General features: G+C 26.2%; 1 protein-coding gene and 1 long non-coding RNA gene across 2 annotated transcripts; one reads left to right on the forward strand and one right to left on the reverse strand.

The window, feature by feature from the left end:
- Positions 1 to 374: 374 nt before the first annotated feature.
- On the reverse strand, positions 375 to 838 carry LOC135925087 (uncharacterized). The gene is made up of 3 exons (XR_010571520.1): positions 689 to 838; positions 458 to 643; positions 375 to 412 (listed from the first exon to the last, which is right to left on the reverse strand). It is a non-coding gene; the product is annotated as an uncharacterized LOC135925087 (long non-coding RNA).
- Positions 839 to 2,452: 1,614 nt separating this feature from the next.
- On the forward strand, positions 2,453 to 11,754 carry LOC135923265 (endothelin-converting enzyme homolog). Its single transcript, XM_065457920.1, has 7 exons — positions 2,453 to 2,471; positions 4,144 to 4,335; positions 4,634 to 4,837; positions 6,762 to 7,153; positions 9,340 to 9,491; positions 11,296 to 11,518; positions 11,620 to 11,754. Exons 1-7 carry the CDS (start codon positions 2,453 to 2,455, stop codon positions 11,752 to 11,754), a joined length of 1,317 nt encoding a protein of 438 aa, XP_065313992.1.
- Positions 11,755 to 12,903: the final 1,149 nt, after the last annotated feature.

The raw sequence follows: 12,903 nt of genomic DNA on the forward strand, positions 1-12,903 counted from the left end.
TCTTAAAGAAGAGAAGGTTCTCTCATAATACTCTCTGCTATTCTCATTATCTCAATCAAGTCAATATCGAGTTTTTGAAAAGTATTGCATAAAATTGTAGTATAATTAAATAATTTATTAATACATTGTAATGAGAAAAAAAAATTTGGTATAAGTATGGAATCTAATAATTTGCTAGCCTCTGTAGAAATATCTCTCTCAGACCATTGTGATATTTCGGTAAGAGCGTTAATAATTGGTTCTTCTAACTCCATAAAAGATGTCACAGCTTGATGGCGAAGGCTCCATCTTGTTGGACAAGCTTTTTGCAATTTTTTCCTCCTTGTTGGACAAGGAGCTTCAGAAATAATTCTGTTCAAAATATATTGTCTCTTGGGATATCTAAACATTTCATAGATGCTAGATATTTTGCCTGATATAAATATAAGAAATTTAATTGAAATAAATAAAATTATACCTAAGCAATTTGATATCAATGGCAAAGAACATGCATTAGATATTGCCAGGTTGAGGGAATGAGCAGCACAATGGACATATATAGCTGTTGGGCATTTTTTTTTATAAATGCTTGAAGCCCATTGAATTGCCCACTCATTGCACGAGCTCCATCATACCCTTGCCCACGTATCAAATTTATATTAAGCTATATTTTTGAAAAAAATAATTTTATATTGTGATTAATTATTACTTTGAATTTTTCAAGATTGTCAAATATTACATCAGCTAAGGCAGACCCAGTCATGCTTGAAACTGGGATAAATTGTAGAAACATCTCTTTTATAATGTTATTTTGAGTATCTATATATCGTGCACAAAGTGACATCTGCTCAATGCCAGCAATGTCTGTGGTCTCATCTGCCAAAATTGAGTAGCATGGGGCAGAATTGATTTCAGTAATCAATTTTTCTAGAATGATATTATTGCAAACATCAATTATTTCATTTTGGATCCTAGGGCTAAGATATGTAGCATTTTTATTACTACTATTAATGCTCTCCATTAATGCAAAATCTCCTAATGCTTTAAATTTTATAAGGCCACGAGAATTCCCTTCGTTATCATTATTATTGAAATTCAGGCTTCCTGAATCAAAATGGCCACGTAAAGCTAATCCCTGCAACCCACAATATAGAATACCCTCAATAGTTAGTCTTATCTTGCATCTATTTTCTTTTGCAATTGTAAGCCTACTTTTATCAATATGTGATGTAATGGGAATCATATCCCCACTTTGAATTGATTCTTTTGAGGAAATCATCAGTTCACAACTTTTGTGATAATTTGTTTTTTGATGATTATCAAAAATTTCTCCAGCATCTTTGTATCTGTTAAATGGAGTCTTAACAAGAGTGTTAAGCTTAACCAAATTTCTTCCAGCATATCTTGGACCAAACAGGACACATATCTTACAATAAGCTCCATTGTCACGGATAGAGTATGCTAGCCATAACCATCTAGTAATAGCTGTTTTGAAATTTTAGCTTTCGATTAGCACATACAGTTTGTGGGTATTAAAAATTGAGGGGTGGAATATAAATCTATTATTAAATTAAATAAATTATTTATCATAGGTATCTTATATTTATTACTTTTTTAAGAAGTAAATGTCTTTCTTCTAGGCTAATATTATCTTTATCCAAAAAATTGGCTATATCATATGGATGATCATTGTACTCTAGAGTTTTGTATAAGGATTTTATATGAGTATAATATTGAGAATAAAATTATTTTAAAAAAGCCAAAATCTTTATTTAGAATAACCTTTTGATGGCTTTGGCTCTATATCCTGACTCTCAATTATTCTTCCAATTCCAACAATTATTTCATTATTTATGGGAGGGGTTTTAATTACTAAAAAAAGAAAATAATAAAAATATGTTAAATTATTCATACCTTTTTGCTTTTTTATAAGATGACTTTGACTAGAATCTCTATCATCATTCGTGTTTTTAAAAAAATTTCTTATGTCCATAATTGTTATTTGAGAAAAAAATGGTAGATAAATTTGCCGTTAAAAATTTGAAAATAGTAGATAAATATTACCAAGGAAAACTTGAAATTGAAATTAATTGATAAAATAACTTAGTAAATGATTGTTATAAATAAATGTAATTAAATATATATTTGAATGAAAGATATATGAATAAAGATTATAAAAATAATATTAATATATAGAAAATAATATTTTTGAAAAATATATCCGGCATCTGCATTTTTTGGCTTGGGGGGGGGGGGGGGGGGGGGTTGTCCCCCTGCCCCTTCCCCGCTGCGTACGCGCCTGTAAGTAACCTCTTATACCGCGAAACCAAGACATCGTAAAATTATTTAAATAAATTTTAACAAAACAATTAATTTTCTTCCATTATTTCTAGCAAGATTATTATCTTATTCGCGAAAAAATATTCTATTTACTTTAATTTAACATAATATAAATTACAATTATCTCATTAAAATGGCTTTGGATAAAAAAGGTATGTGGAAAGTCAGTGTACATGGGTGATTTATTAATCTTAAATAGATATCTACGTCAACAAGTAAATTTGTGAAAGGGAAGATTCTTGTCTCTCCCATTGACTACTCCTCTAAATTATTTTCTATTAACCATGTTTAAAATAAGATATTTTTGTAGAATATTATTGTTAAAACTATGTTTCAAACTTAAATATTTTTATTATTTAGAGTAAAACGTACTATTATACTCTGTTAACTCGCTATATTTTTGCTAACCATTTTATAATTTTTATTATACTTAAAAAAAATTTTTTTTTTATTAATTATTCTTAAATTTGATAAGTTTTTTAATTATGCATTGGAATATTTTTAACTTACTTCTTACAATATTTCATGATATCTCTTATATCGTGGAAATAAGAAATGGTAAAATTATTTGTATAAAATTTTGACAAAACAATACATTCACTTCTTTCTTTTCTAGCAATATTTTTATATTATTCACTTCAAAAATCTTATGTTGACCTTAATTTAACAGAATGAAAACTAAAATTGAAATTTATATTGAGATATTTAATCTGTAACTATTACATTTGACATTATAAGAAAATAAACAAATAATTCTTTGAAAATATGCAAATCAAAAGCAAATTTTAACGAAGATGAAATGGAAATCTTTCCTATTCTACTTAACTAAATATCTAAATAGTATTTTACTTCTTACAATAATTCTAGTAACCTCTTATATTACGGAACCAAGAAATGGTAAAATTATATATATAAATTTTAGCAAAACATTACATTCACTTCTTTCTTTTCCAGCAAATTATTATATTATTCGCTTCAAAAATCTTATGTTGACTTTAATTTAACAGAATATTAATTATAGATATCTCATTAAAATTGAAATCTTTGTTGATATATTTAGGTTTGTATCTATTTCATAGGCATTCATTGAAAATAAGCTAATCAGAAGTGAATTTTATTTAAAAGAAAAGAGAAATCTCCCATATTCAAATTTAATATTTATATATTTAAATAGTATTAACTTACTTCTTACAATATTTTAAGTAACCTTATACTACGTAACCTAGAAATGTTTTGATATAAATTTTAACAAAACATTACATAACTTCTAGTATTTCTAGCAAGATTATTATATATTCGCTTTAAAAATCGTATCTTAATATATCATCTGAAATTATTTTAATGAGATATCTGTAATTTATATTCTGTTTCTTTGACTTACTTTGAAAAGTTATTCAAAAGTAAATTTTAATTCAGAGGAAATGTAAAACTCACGTATTCAAAGTTATAATATTTTTATTTATGTATTTAAATATTATTGACTAACATCTTACTCTGCCTGTTCTTATCGGCCAACAACACATAGCAAGTCATTATCGTATCCCTTTCTTCACTAAAATTATTCTCCCATAATATAACGTTTAAATGTATATATATACGCAAATGAATTTGTTATAGTTTTTGTTATATAATTACTAGTACACTAATATTATTGTATAAATAATTGACTAATTGTTTACGATAACGTGTCAATTGTTTATTACTCTTGAAGTTTTACATAACCAACATTCTACTACGATATATATTAACTATATTTTTTTAATATTTATTTCCCAAAGTTTTTTTATTAAATGAGGTATTCAAATGCTATAAAATTTTTAAAAGATTCGGCCAATACATTTAACATTAGCCACGTAACATCCAAGATGAATAAAAATATTCATCCTTGCGTAGATTTTTACGAATTCGCTTGCGGAAATTACATAAGGGACACCTCAATTTCTAACCGTTATCGTGATTGGACAATACGTTCTCAAATAGGCGAATCTTTACTATTAAATATCAAGAGTATATTGGGTAATCGTCAATAATCAAAATTATATCCAAAATTATTTTTTTCTAAAAAAATTAGATAAGTTTTAAAACTTTCAGAAGTTTAAAAATTTTAATGAAATCATATGTTAAAATTATATAATAAAAACGTTTTTATTATATACATTAAAAATGTACTTATTATCTCCTATTCCTATAAAAAAAAAAATAAACGATAAATATATTTACAAAAAAAATTATCATTGAGTTATTAGTTTTTTGATTAAACAACCAAGCCATTTCTAACTATGAAATAAATATTTTAACAAAAAACAAAATGAAGAAAATCCTCATACAAAATACGAAGGAATGGCAGAGAGACAAGCCAAGATATTTTATGATTCTTGTGTAGATAAGGCTAACATTAGAGAAACATTGGAAGGGCAACCTTTAATCGATCTATTAGAACTGTTTGGCGGTTGGGACATCTTAAACATGAATAACAAGCCTTCCCCTTTCATAGATGAGTCTTCGAACTTAAAAAAACGTTTAATATTTTTTTTAGATAAAATTTTTTAAAACTCTGAACCAAATAACTGTCATAGAAAAAAATTAATAAAATGCGCTTAATTTTCGGGTAGGCAAAAAGTAACTGTAAACTTAATGGATTCAGTGGAAAAATAAAAACGCAAATTTCTAAGTTCAAAAAAAAATCTTTCATTTATATAGTTGGTTTTTTTAAAAAAAATTAATTTCCTTCGGCTCTTAGAATTTTTTAACTCTCATTGAAATATCTTAAGTACGCTATACTCTTCTCTCTCTACTCTTCTCTCCTCTTCTCTTAGCCTAAATTGAGATTTTTGCCAACATTTTAAGAGATAAATATATAATTTTTAAATGAGGTAGGGGGAGAGTATGGATAGAGGAGGTGTTATAATTCATTCATCTCTTCTTATCTTCATAATTTTATTTTAATAGATGTAATACAAAGAGCCGTTGAAAGCTTCTTTTTTATAAACTTTAAACTTATGTAACTTATTTCATTTCTATAAATTGTATGGGTATAATATATTTTCTAATTGTAAGGTTTCTTACCTTGATTTCGTGACGTAATTGGTGAAATATATGTTAAGTTTTTAGGACCCCGAAATTTGATTGATGTCTATTTTTAAAAATTTTTTTGAAATTAATTTATTAATAGTAGCTCAAATTATTTGTAAAGGTTAAGCTAAAAAAAATATTGGCAGTGACTTCTAAATGATAACTAAAAAACCTTTTCCTAAATGAGCTAAAATCTTCATATTAAGTTTAATCAGTAAGCTAGAAGTTGGGTATGATAAATTTTATAAAATTTAGAAACGTATTTTACTCTCCAGGCAAAATAATTAAAAAAATGTTGTTAAAAAAGACTAATATATTATTTTTCATCAATATTTTTTGATAAGAATGTCTCGTTACTAAATACACAAATGGTGTTTAGTAATAGAAATACATCTTTTGATTAAATTTGAAAAAACAAAAGCTGAAAATGCCAAAGCCATTTGCCTTTTTTTACCATAACTTTACCCTTAGTTAATTTCTTGCTTATGGCTATTTTTTTTATACATTGGTTTTACATATTTTTCTATTTTACATCCTTAATGAGATGGAACATTTAAAGTTTATATATATTGTACAATATATATATATAATCGTTATTGCGTTTATGATAAAGTTTATTTTTATAGTTATAACGGGACATGTATGCAAATTTTTAAACTATAAGCCATGAAATAATTTGCTAAAACAAAATAAACTAGAGGGTAATTTTTATAATCTTTATGTTATAATATTAACGTCCACACCATATAAAAATGTATTTTGAGCAAAAAAAGGACATTAAAAATACTTTACGTGTTATTTGGAAAAAATTTTAAAAATAGACGCAAAGGGGAAGAATAATAGAAATTTAAGATGAGCCCATAATAGGCACATTCAAAATGTGAGCTATTTCGTATAAATAAATTTCCTCATTTCCCTATGGTATTGATTAGTTTATACTTAGATGTGTTGAATGGATGCCACAACAATATTTTATTCAATAAAACAATAAATATTTGATGAATTTTATTCCAATATACCTTTATGCTTAGGTCATCTTTCCCTGGGTATAGGTTAAAATAACGAAAACACTTCACACAATTAATTCTTGCATTATAAGTTAGAGAGATATAATTTTATAATTTATTTAGATGATTTATTTGTCTTACATTTAAATCTATCATTTATTCTGTTCTCTTTTTATATATCAAAATTTTCAGGGCAAAATAAGAGAACTAATCGTTTTACTCCGGTCCACACTACACAAATCTTTTTTTTTCATTATTAAAACATTAATATATTTCTTATTTTCTAAAATGTTCTTTACTTCTTATAAAGATATCATTGGTCAATTATTTGTCATTCCTCCTTTAAAAAAAAATTAAATAAAGTCAAGTATCCGGACGCAGCGTTTACTGAAAATTGGAAAATGGGATTCTTTGACATATATTCAGAAATAGATCCCCAAAATTCTTCTATGCATTTATTCAATATTAAAGTAGTAGACCAACTTACAATACCAAATCGTGATACTCACAATGTCATTTTTATATATCCAGAAATGGACAAGGCCCACCTAAACTACATGAAAAACATTGGAAATTTGTTGTTATCGGACACTAACAAAACTTCTAATCATTTTAAAATTCAAGACAAGGAAAGAAGATTCAATCATAGGGACATTAATGAAACTCTTGATTACCCGAATAAAGAAGAACCTACAAATAGTCAACTACATATTGCTATGAACAAAGTGCTAGCGTTCGAAAAGCTTTTCCGCCAAGTTAAAAATAATATGATTTATTCTTTATCAATATTGATTTGCGAATTCTTAGATATGTATGGTGAGGTAAGGTATTTTAAGATTATTTTAGATTAGAGCTACGTAGTTATTAACCAAGTATATTTCATATAAATAATTTTTAAATTAACAATTTCAAACTCCTTGAAAAATTATATATATATTATTTATATATTTTATTTTATTAAAACTAATTATTAGTTTGATATTCGTCTATATAATGATTTGATAAAAATTATTTGAAGCGAATCTAATTTATATATATCAATCGAATATTTGAAATATCGAAATTTAGATGAAAACTATCTGAATAACGTTTCGTTACCTCTACGCAAATCGCAAATAACAATAAACTTTATCAAAATAGTGCATTCATCAAAGTGCCTAATAAAAACCATTGTCAATATCCTAATTATAATACCAAAGTAGTAAAATGTTCATAAAATCAAGCTAACAATCGCTAGGTACTTAGTTACATCAAATGCACGATATCTCGACTTTCGCACTAAAATAATAAACAATATAAAATTAGATGGCATTTATGTACAATCCTTTGTGACCATAACTCCTCAAAAACTCTAAATTGTTAAATGCTACTTTCTAACCGCTAACGCAATTTTACAAACAAAATAGCCCTTTTAACAGCTATTATACTTAAACACTAGCTTTCGCCATTTCTACGCAAAAATTTCTTCAAAAATTGGAAAAATATTAGAACAAAATATATTCATTAATTATAAATAGTTACTTTTATATAAAAATAAAAATTTTCAACGTTTTCTTTATTAATATTACATTTTAATTCAAATTCAATTATAAAACAATGTATGCATAATATTAAATTTAAAAATAGTAAAGTAGACGTAACTCAAAAATATCGAAAACTAACATATGGGTATCTTTCTTCTACCCTAAAAGTAGAACGCTATCCCTGAAGCTATAAAAAACATATAGTGAGATAATTTAAGAACACTGCAAAAAACTTAAATAAATATTAATTGAGGCTTCTAAATCAAAAGAAATAACTCGAAATGTTAACTATTTATCCAAAACCTCAGTAATATCCTATGATTTTTAGGGTTAAAACTGCTTATGCAAAGTATATGAAGAGCATGTGGTTTTTGAATCATCTAAATTCACTCGAATAGAATACCAATAAAATATATAGCACTCAAAATTACTTCTCGCATTGAGTTTTATTTTTCCAGAACGAACCCTACATGATTTAAGTTAGGCCCACCAAATCACAATATCAAAGTTGCACGTCAATGCACTTATGCACTTTTCTCAAGACTATGCGCCCGAAGATGCGTCAGACTCATATATAGCAGCGATTAAGGCTGAATGTTTCTTCACAATCGATGCAATAGTGTTAGCCACAATCACGATGAGCAATTAACAACTTATCACCAAAATACACATAGATCCTATTAAATGCTTAGATAACTTATACAAAATCAACGATTGGAAACTTATCTACAAAAAAAACTATACTTCAGTCGAAGTATACTACCACTCCTAAGGTTTGGTTGACTAAAATATTAAGAGAGCAATTAACGCAGTATAATAGATATCGCATTTTCAGATTTTCTAAAATTATTATAATTATTTGACATAAATATATTACTGTTTTTAAAAGGAAGTAATTCGAACAAAATTTCATACCAATTTCGAGGGCTTCTATATAACGTTAGAAGAGTTGGATAAAATATATGACTTCGTAAGACTATTATTTTAAACTATGAATCAAGGATCTGCTGAGGTAACCTTTGCACGGCCCAATTCGGCCAGGTTTTTTAAAAAAATATACTATATTTATTTTTAATTTTTATAGCTAATAATGGCAATTTGTGATATTTGGTTTTAAATTATTTATATTTTTTTAATTAAAATACGATCAGGGCTATGGGCCAGACCTGCAGGTCCTCATAAATATATACAAATATAAATATTTCTCTTATATTCTTTTTATTTTTGAAATATAAACGTTTTTAAAATGGAAAAGTTATATTTGGACATTTTAAAAATATAAAAATAAGTTTATAAATAATCAGAATCTTGAAAATTTAAGTAGAAAACCCCAATGAGCCTAAATATTATAATATAAGGTCATCAATTATATAAATATTTTTCACAAAAATAAAAATATAAATTTCTTTATCACCAAGATTAATTGGACCAAACTGATAAAACAAATTTTGAAACCTCTAAACATGTCCGTATCTCCAGATGACGTTTTCTATGTACATCACTTTAATCGCTTGAGAAGGTTAAGTAGTTTTATCAAGCATTTCTTAAACAACCAAACCAAGTTTTCAAAGTAAATGGAAAAAAACAAATTTTTTATTCCGTGTAATCCTTTATTTATTTAAGTGAATATATCTAATATAGTGAAGTGAAATAAAGGAAGAATTTTTTAAAATTTAAAGTAAACATAATAATAGTTTAAGTAGATGTCTATAAAGTAGCGAGTTGAAAGAAATATGGGAGAATATTTAATAGAAGCCTTAAAACTTAGAAAGTTGAAGCGAATTGCTTTAGCAAGCCTTTGTTGTAAGATAAAAGATTATATATGTTGATCGGGTATTTTAGAGGATCCTCTCCTTAATTCTCTAAAAGAACTTTAAGCTTTGCCCACCAAAAAGATTAGAGTAGATCAGATAATTAGCACTAATATATAGGAAGGGTCGATAGAACCATATTTTAATATTTTTGGAGATTTGGCCAGTGCTTGGGCAATGATGTTATTGTTGTATGGGCCAGCCACTTCACGGTGAAATTTAAGACATTTCTATTTCTTATTGATCTGCTTTTTGGGTTGAGTCTAGATGGGATGCGCTCGCTGTATTTGGTATGCCGTGGAAACAGACTTGGCAAAATCGACAGTGGAAAATATGCAATTTGCCAAAACTTGTTTGGACAGGGGCAAGATTTCTAAAAACTCGTAAATAGATCCGCTCACGCTCAAATGGTGAAGATTATTATGAGTGCTCTATTTTAGGTACGCGATGAAGCCATAGTTGAGTAAAGTATTAAGTCTGTCTGTAAGTAAGAGGAAAGTAGTTGAATGTTTAAAACTATTGAATTGCACTATTATTGGCTTTAACTAAGACGGAGGAAGCGATAGGAATGGCTCCTAAATCTAAGGTTCGACACAAGGAAGCATAAACCCGATGATAAAATGGGGCGAGGTGTGGGGGGTGGGGTCTTATTACATTTTAATAAATTTTGGTCGATGTTTAGCAAATTAGTTTGTTTTCCGAGATTTCTTGTCATAAAATATTTTCAATTTCAAAATATGCCTACAAATATTAACCCAAAAATACAAATGTTTATTTAATAACTGCACATGGCATAATATATGATAAATTATTCCTACCTCATATACTGCCAAGACTAGTACCATGAAAGATCCATTTCTTAATAATTTAACCATTTTATAAAAAAAAATTTTATCTAAACAATTAACCCAAACTCTGAACATACGATTTATATTTATAAAAGAGTTCAAAACAATTATTTTTTATATTCAAAAAAAACAATATTCATTTTAAAAAAACATTTTTTAATCATTATTTACGTATAATTTTTTTGTTATATTTGATAATATTTTAAAATTGTATTGTAGATTATATTATATATAATATATTATAATTATGATAATAAATTATTTTTATGGCCGATACTAATTAAAATAAAACTTTTTAAAAAAATGATGCTTCTGTTATATTAACTAATAATTTTTCTGATCTCCGAAAACTCAACCCACCAGAACGCGAATTGGGTTCAGAGATTTTTCACTGAACCCTAGAAAGAGGGTTCTCGTTCCCTGGTTTGAATAGGATCTTCATATGCAAATAAACGGAGGGTGGGTTTGGTGTTTAAAACTTATTTTTAATTTGTGAATTGTGAGTTTTATCGGAAATTGTAAGAAGCGTAGTGGGATGAGATGTAGTTTGCCATCTCTCATTTCTCGGCTAAGTAAATAAAAATTATACTCTTATTATATTTTTGATAAAATTTGAGTATTAATATTTTAAAATAAATAATGAAACGGAAAAAAAGGCATATACATGTTTTAATTTCTTTTATAAATTATATATTCAAAACATAAAAAAAATAAGAAGAGATTTACATGATTACATAATGTGGCATAATGTAAATAACCTCACCAAATTATTGTCCAAAAAGTACGAGGACGCTTATACCCCGGTTCTCAAAATTAATAAAATCTATGATAAAGATCCTATTTGGAAAAAATGCTTAAAAATGATTCCGGATTTCCTGCAAATCCCACTCAGTTCCCTTTACCTGAGATACAATTTCGATCCTCTGGATAAAATTAGGGTTACATCTACTAATTATTTAAAAAAATTATTTTTCTTTTTCCTTCTAATTTCCCTAATATCATTAAATCAATTTATATATATTCTATTTATCTTTAAAAGGTTGAAGAAATATCTGATATTATACGAGACACTTATGTAAAAAGTTTTCACAAAAATGTTTGGATGGATGAAACTTCCAAATCTAACTCCATTTATAAGGTTGTTCATGATATGTATTTTGTTAAATTCCTTTGATTTAATTTTTTCAAATTGTTAATTCCATGTTAAAATGATTGAGTGAATTTGTTAACTGTAAAATATATTGAAATATACAGTAAAAACTTGCATATCACATGATAATTCGGGCCATTCCTTAGTTTGATCAAAATTTTTGAGTGCCCAGATAATTCCTATTAAATACTAAAGCCTTGTTAAATTGGGGAAACTGTCTAAGTTTGGGCTAAAATCTTTCGCTATGATTCCATAATTGGACAAGTTTTTAAAAAATTGTATTACTCATTTTTTCGAAGATAAGAAATTTGTTTTCATGTCTATGTGATGTTTGCAATTTACAAATCTCTCGATATTTTTAGAGATACAGTATCTTTTGATAATATTGTGAAAATAGTTAAAAGAAAGAGAGAGAAAAAAAGAAAGAAAGAAAGAAAGAAAGAAAGAAAGAAAGAAAGAAAGAAAGAAAGAATTGGATTTTACAACTTCTATACCATCATATATATTGAATTAGATGATAAAAGGAATACACGTTACAATCAAAAAATTTACATATTAATCTTAAATTTTTTTTTTTTAAAAATCTAAACGTTTAAATTAAAATATCTACTTAATATTTTATATTTCAAACCTATAAGGAAATTTAATAAAATGTGACAAAAAATGATATTCACTAATTTGTTGCAACCAAAATAAGCATATAAAATCTTTATAAATTGTCAAAGCAACTTCTTCCAATTTATTCCAATATTTAAGAATATCTTCTTCCTATTTTGGCCCGGAAAAGTTCTCATGATCATTTTGTTGTAAACTTTATTCCGTTTCCTTTAAACTTTAATATTACTATAATAATTTAATTTTCGGATTCATGATTTTAATATATCAAAATTATAATTCACTATTTTAACATCGTTATTCAAGATTTGCGATATTTAATTTTAAAATCCCACCATTTGTAAAATATTGATATAATTTTAAAAAGAAATGAAACATTAATATATTAAAACAACTATATAAAAATATTTAAAAATTTATAAAATGACTAAATGACTAAATGACTAAATAAAAATATATATTAAAAGTATCGAATGCTCTAAAAAAAAGCTTTAATTTTATAATGAAAATGTACCTAAAAATCAGGTATAATTGTGTTTAAAAATTTCTAATTAAGGT

The sequence above is a fragment of the Gordionus sp. m RMFG-2023 genome, chromosome 2 (assembly GCF_954871325.1).
Source record: "Gordionus sp. m RMFG-2023 chromosome 2, tfGorSpeb1-WG-v2, whole genome shotgun sequence".
Classification (NCBI taxonomy): Eukaryota; Metazoa; Nematomorpha; class Gordioida; order Chordodea; family Parachordodidae; genus Gordionus; species Gordionus sp. m RMFG-2023.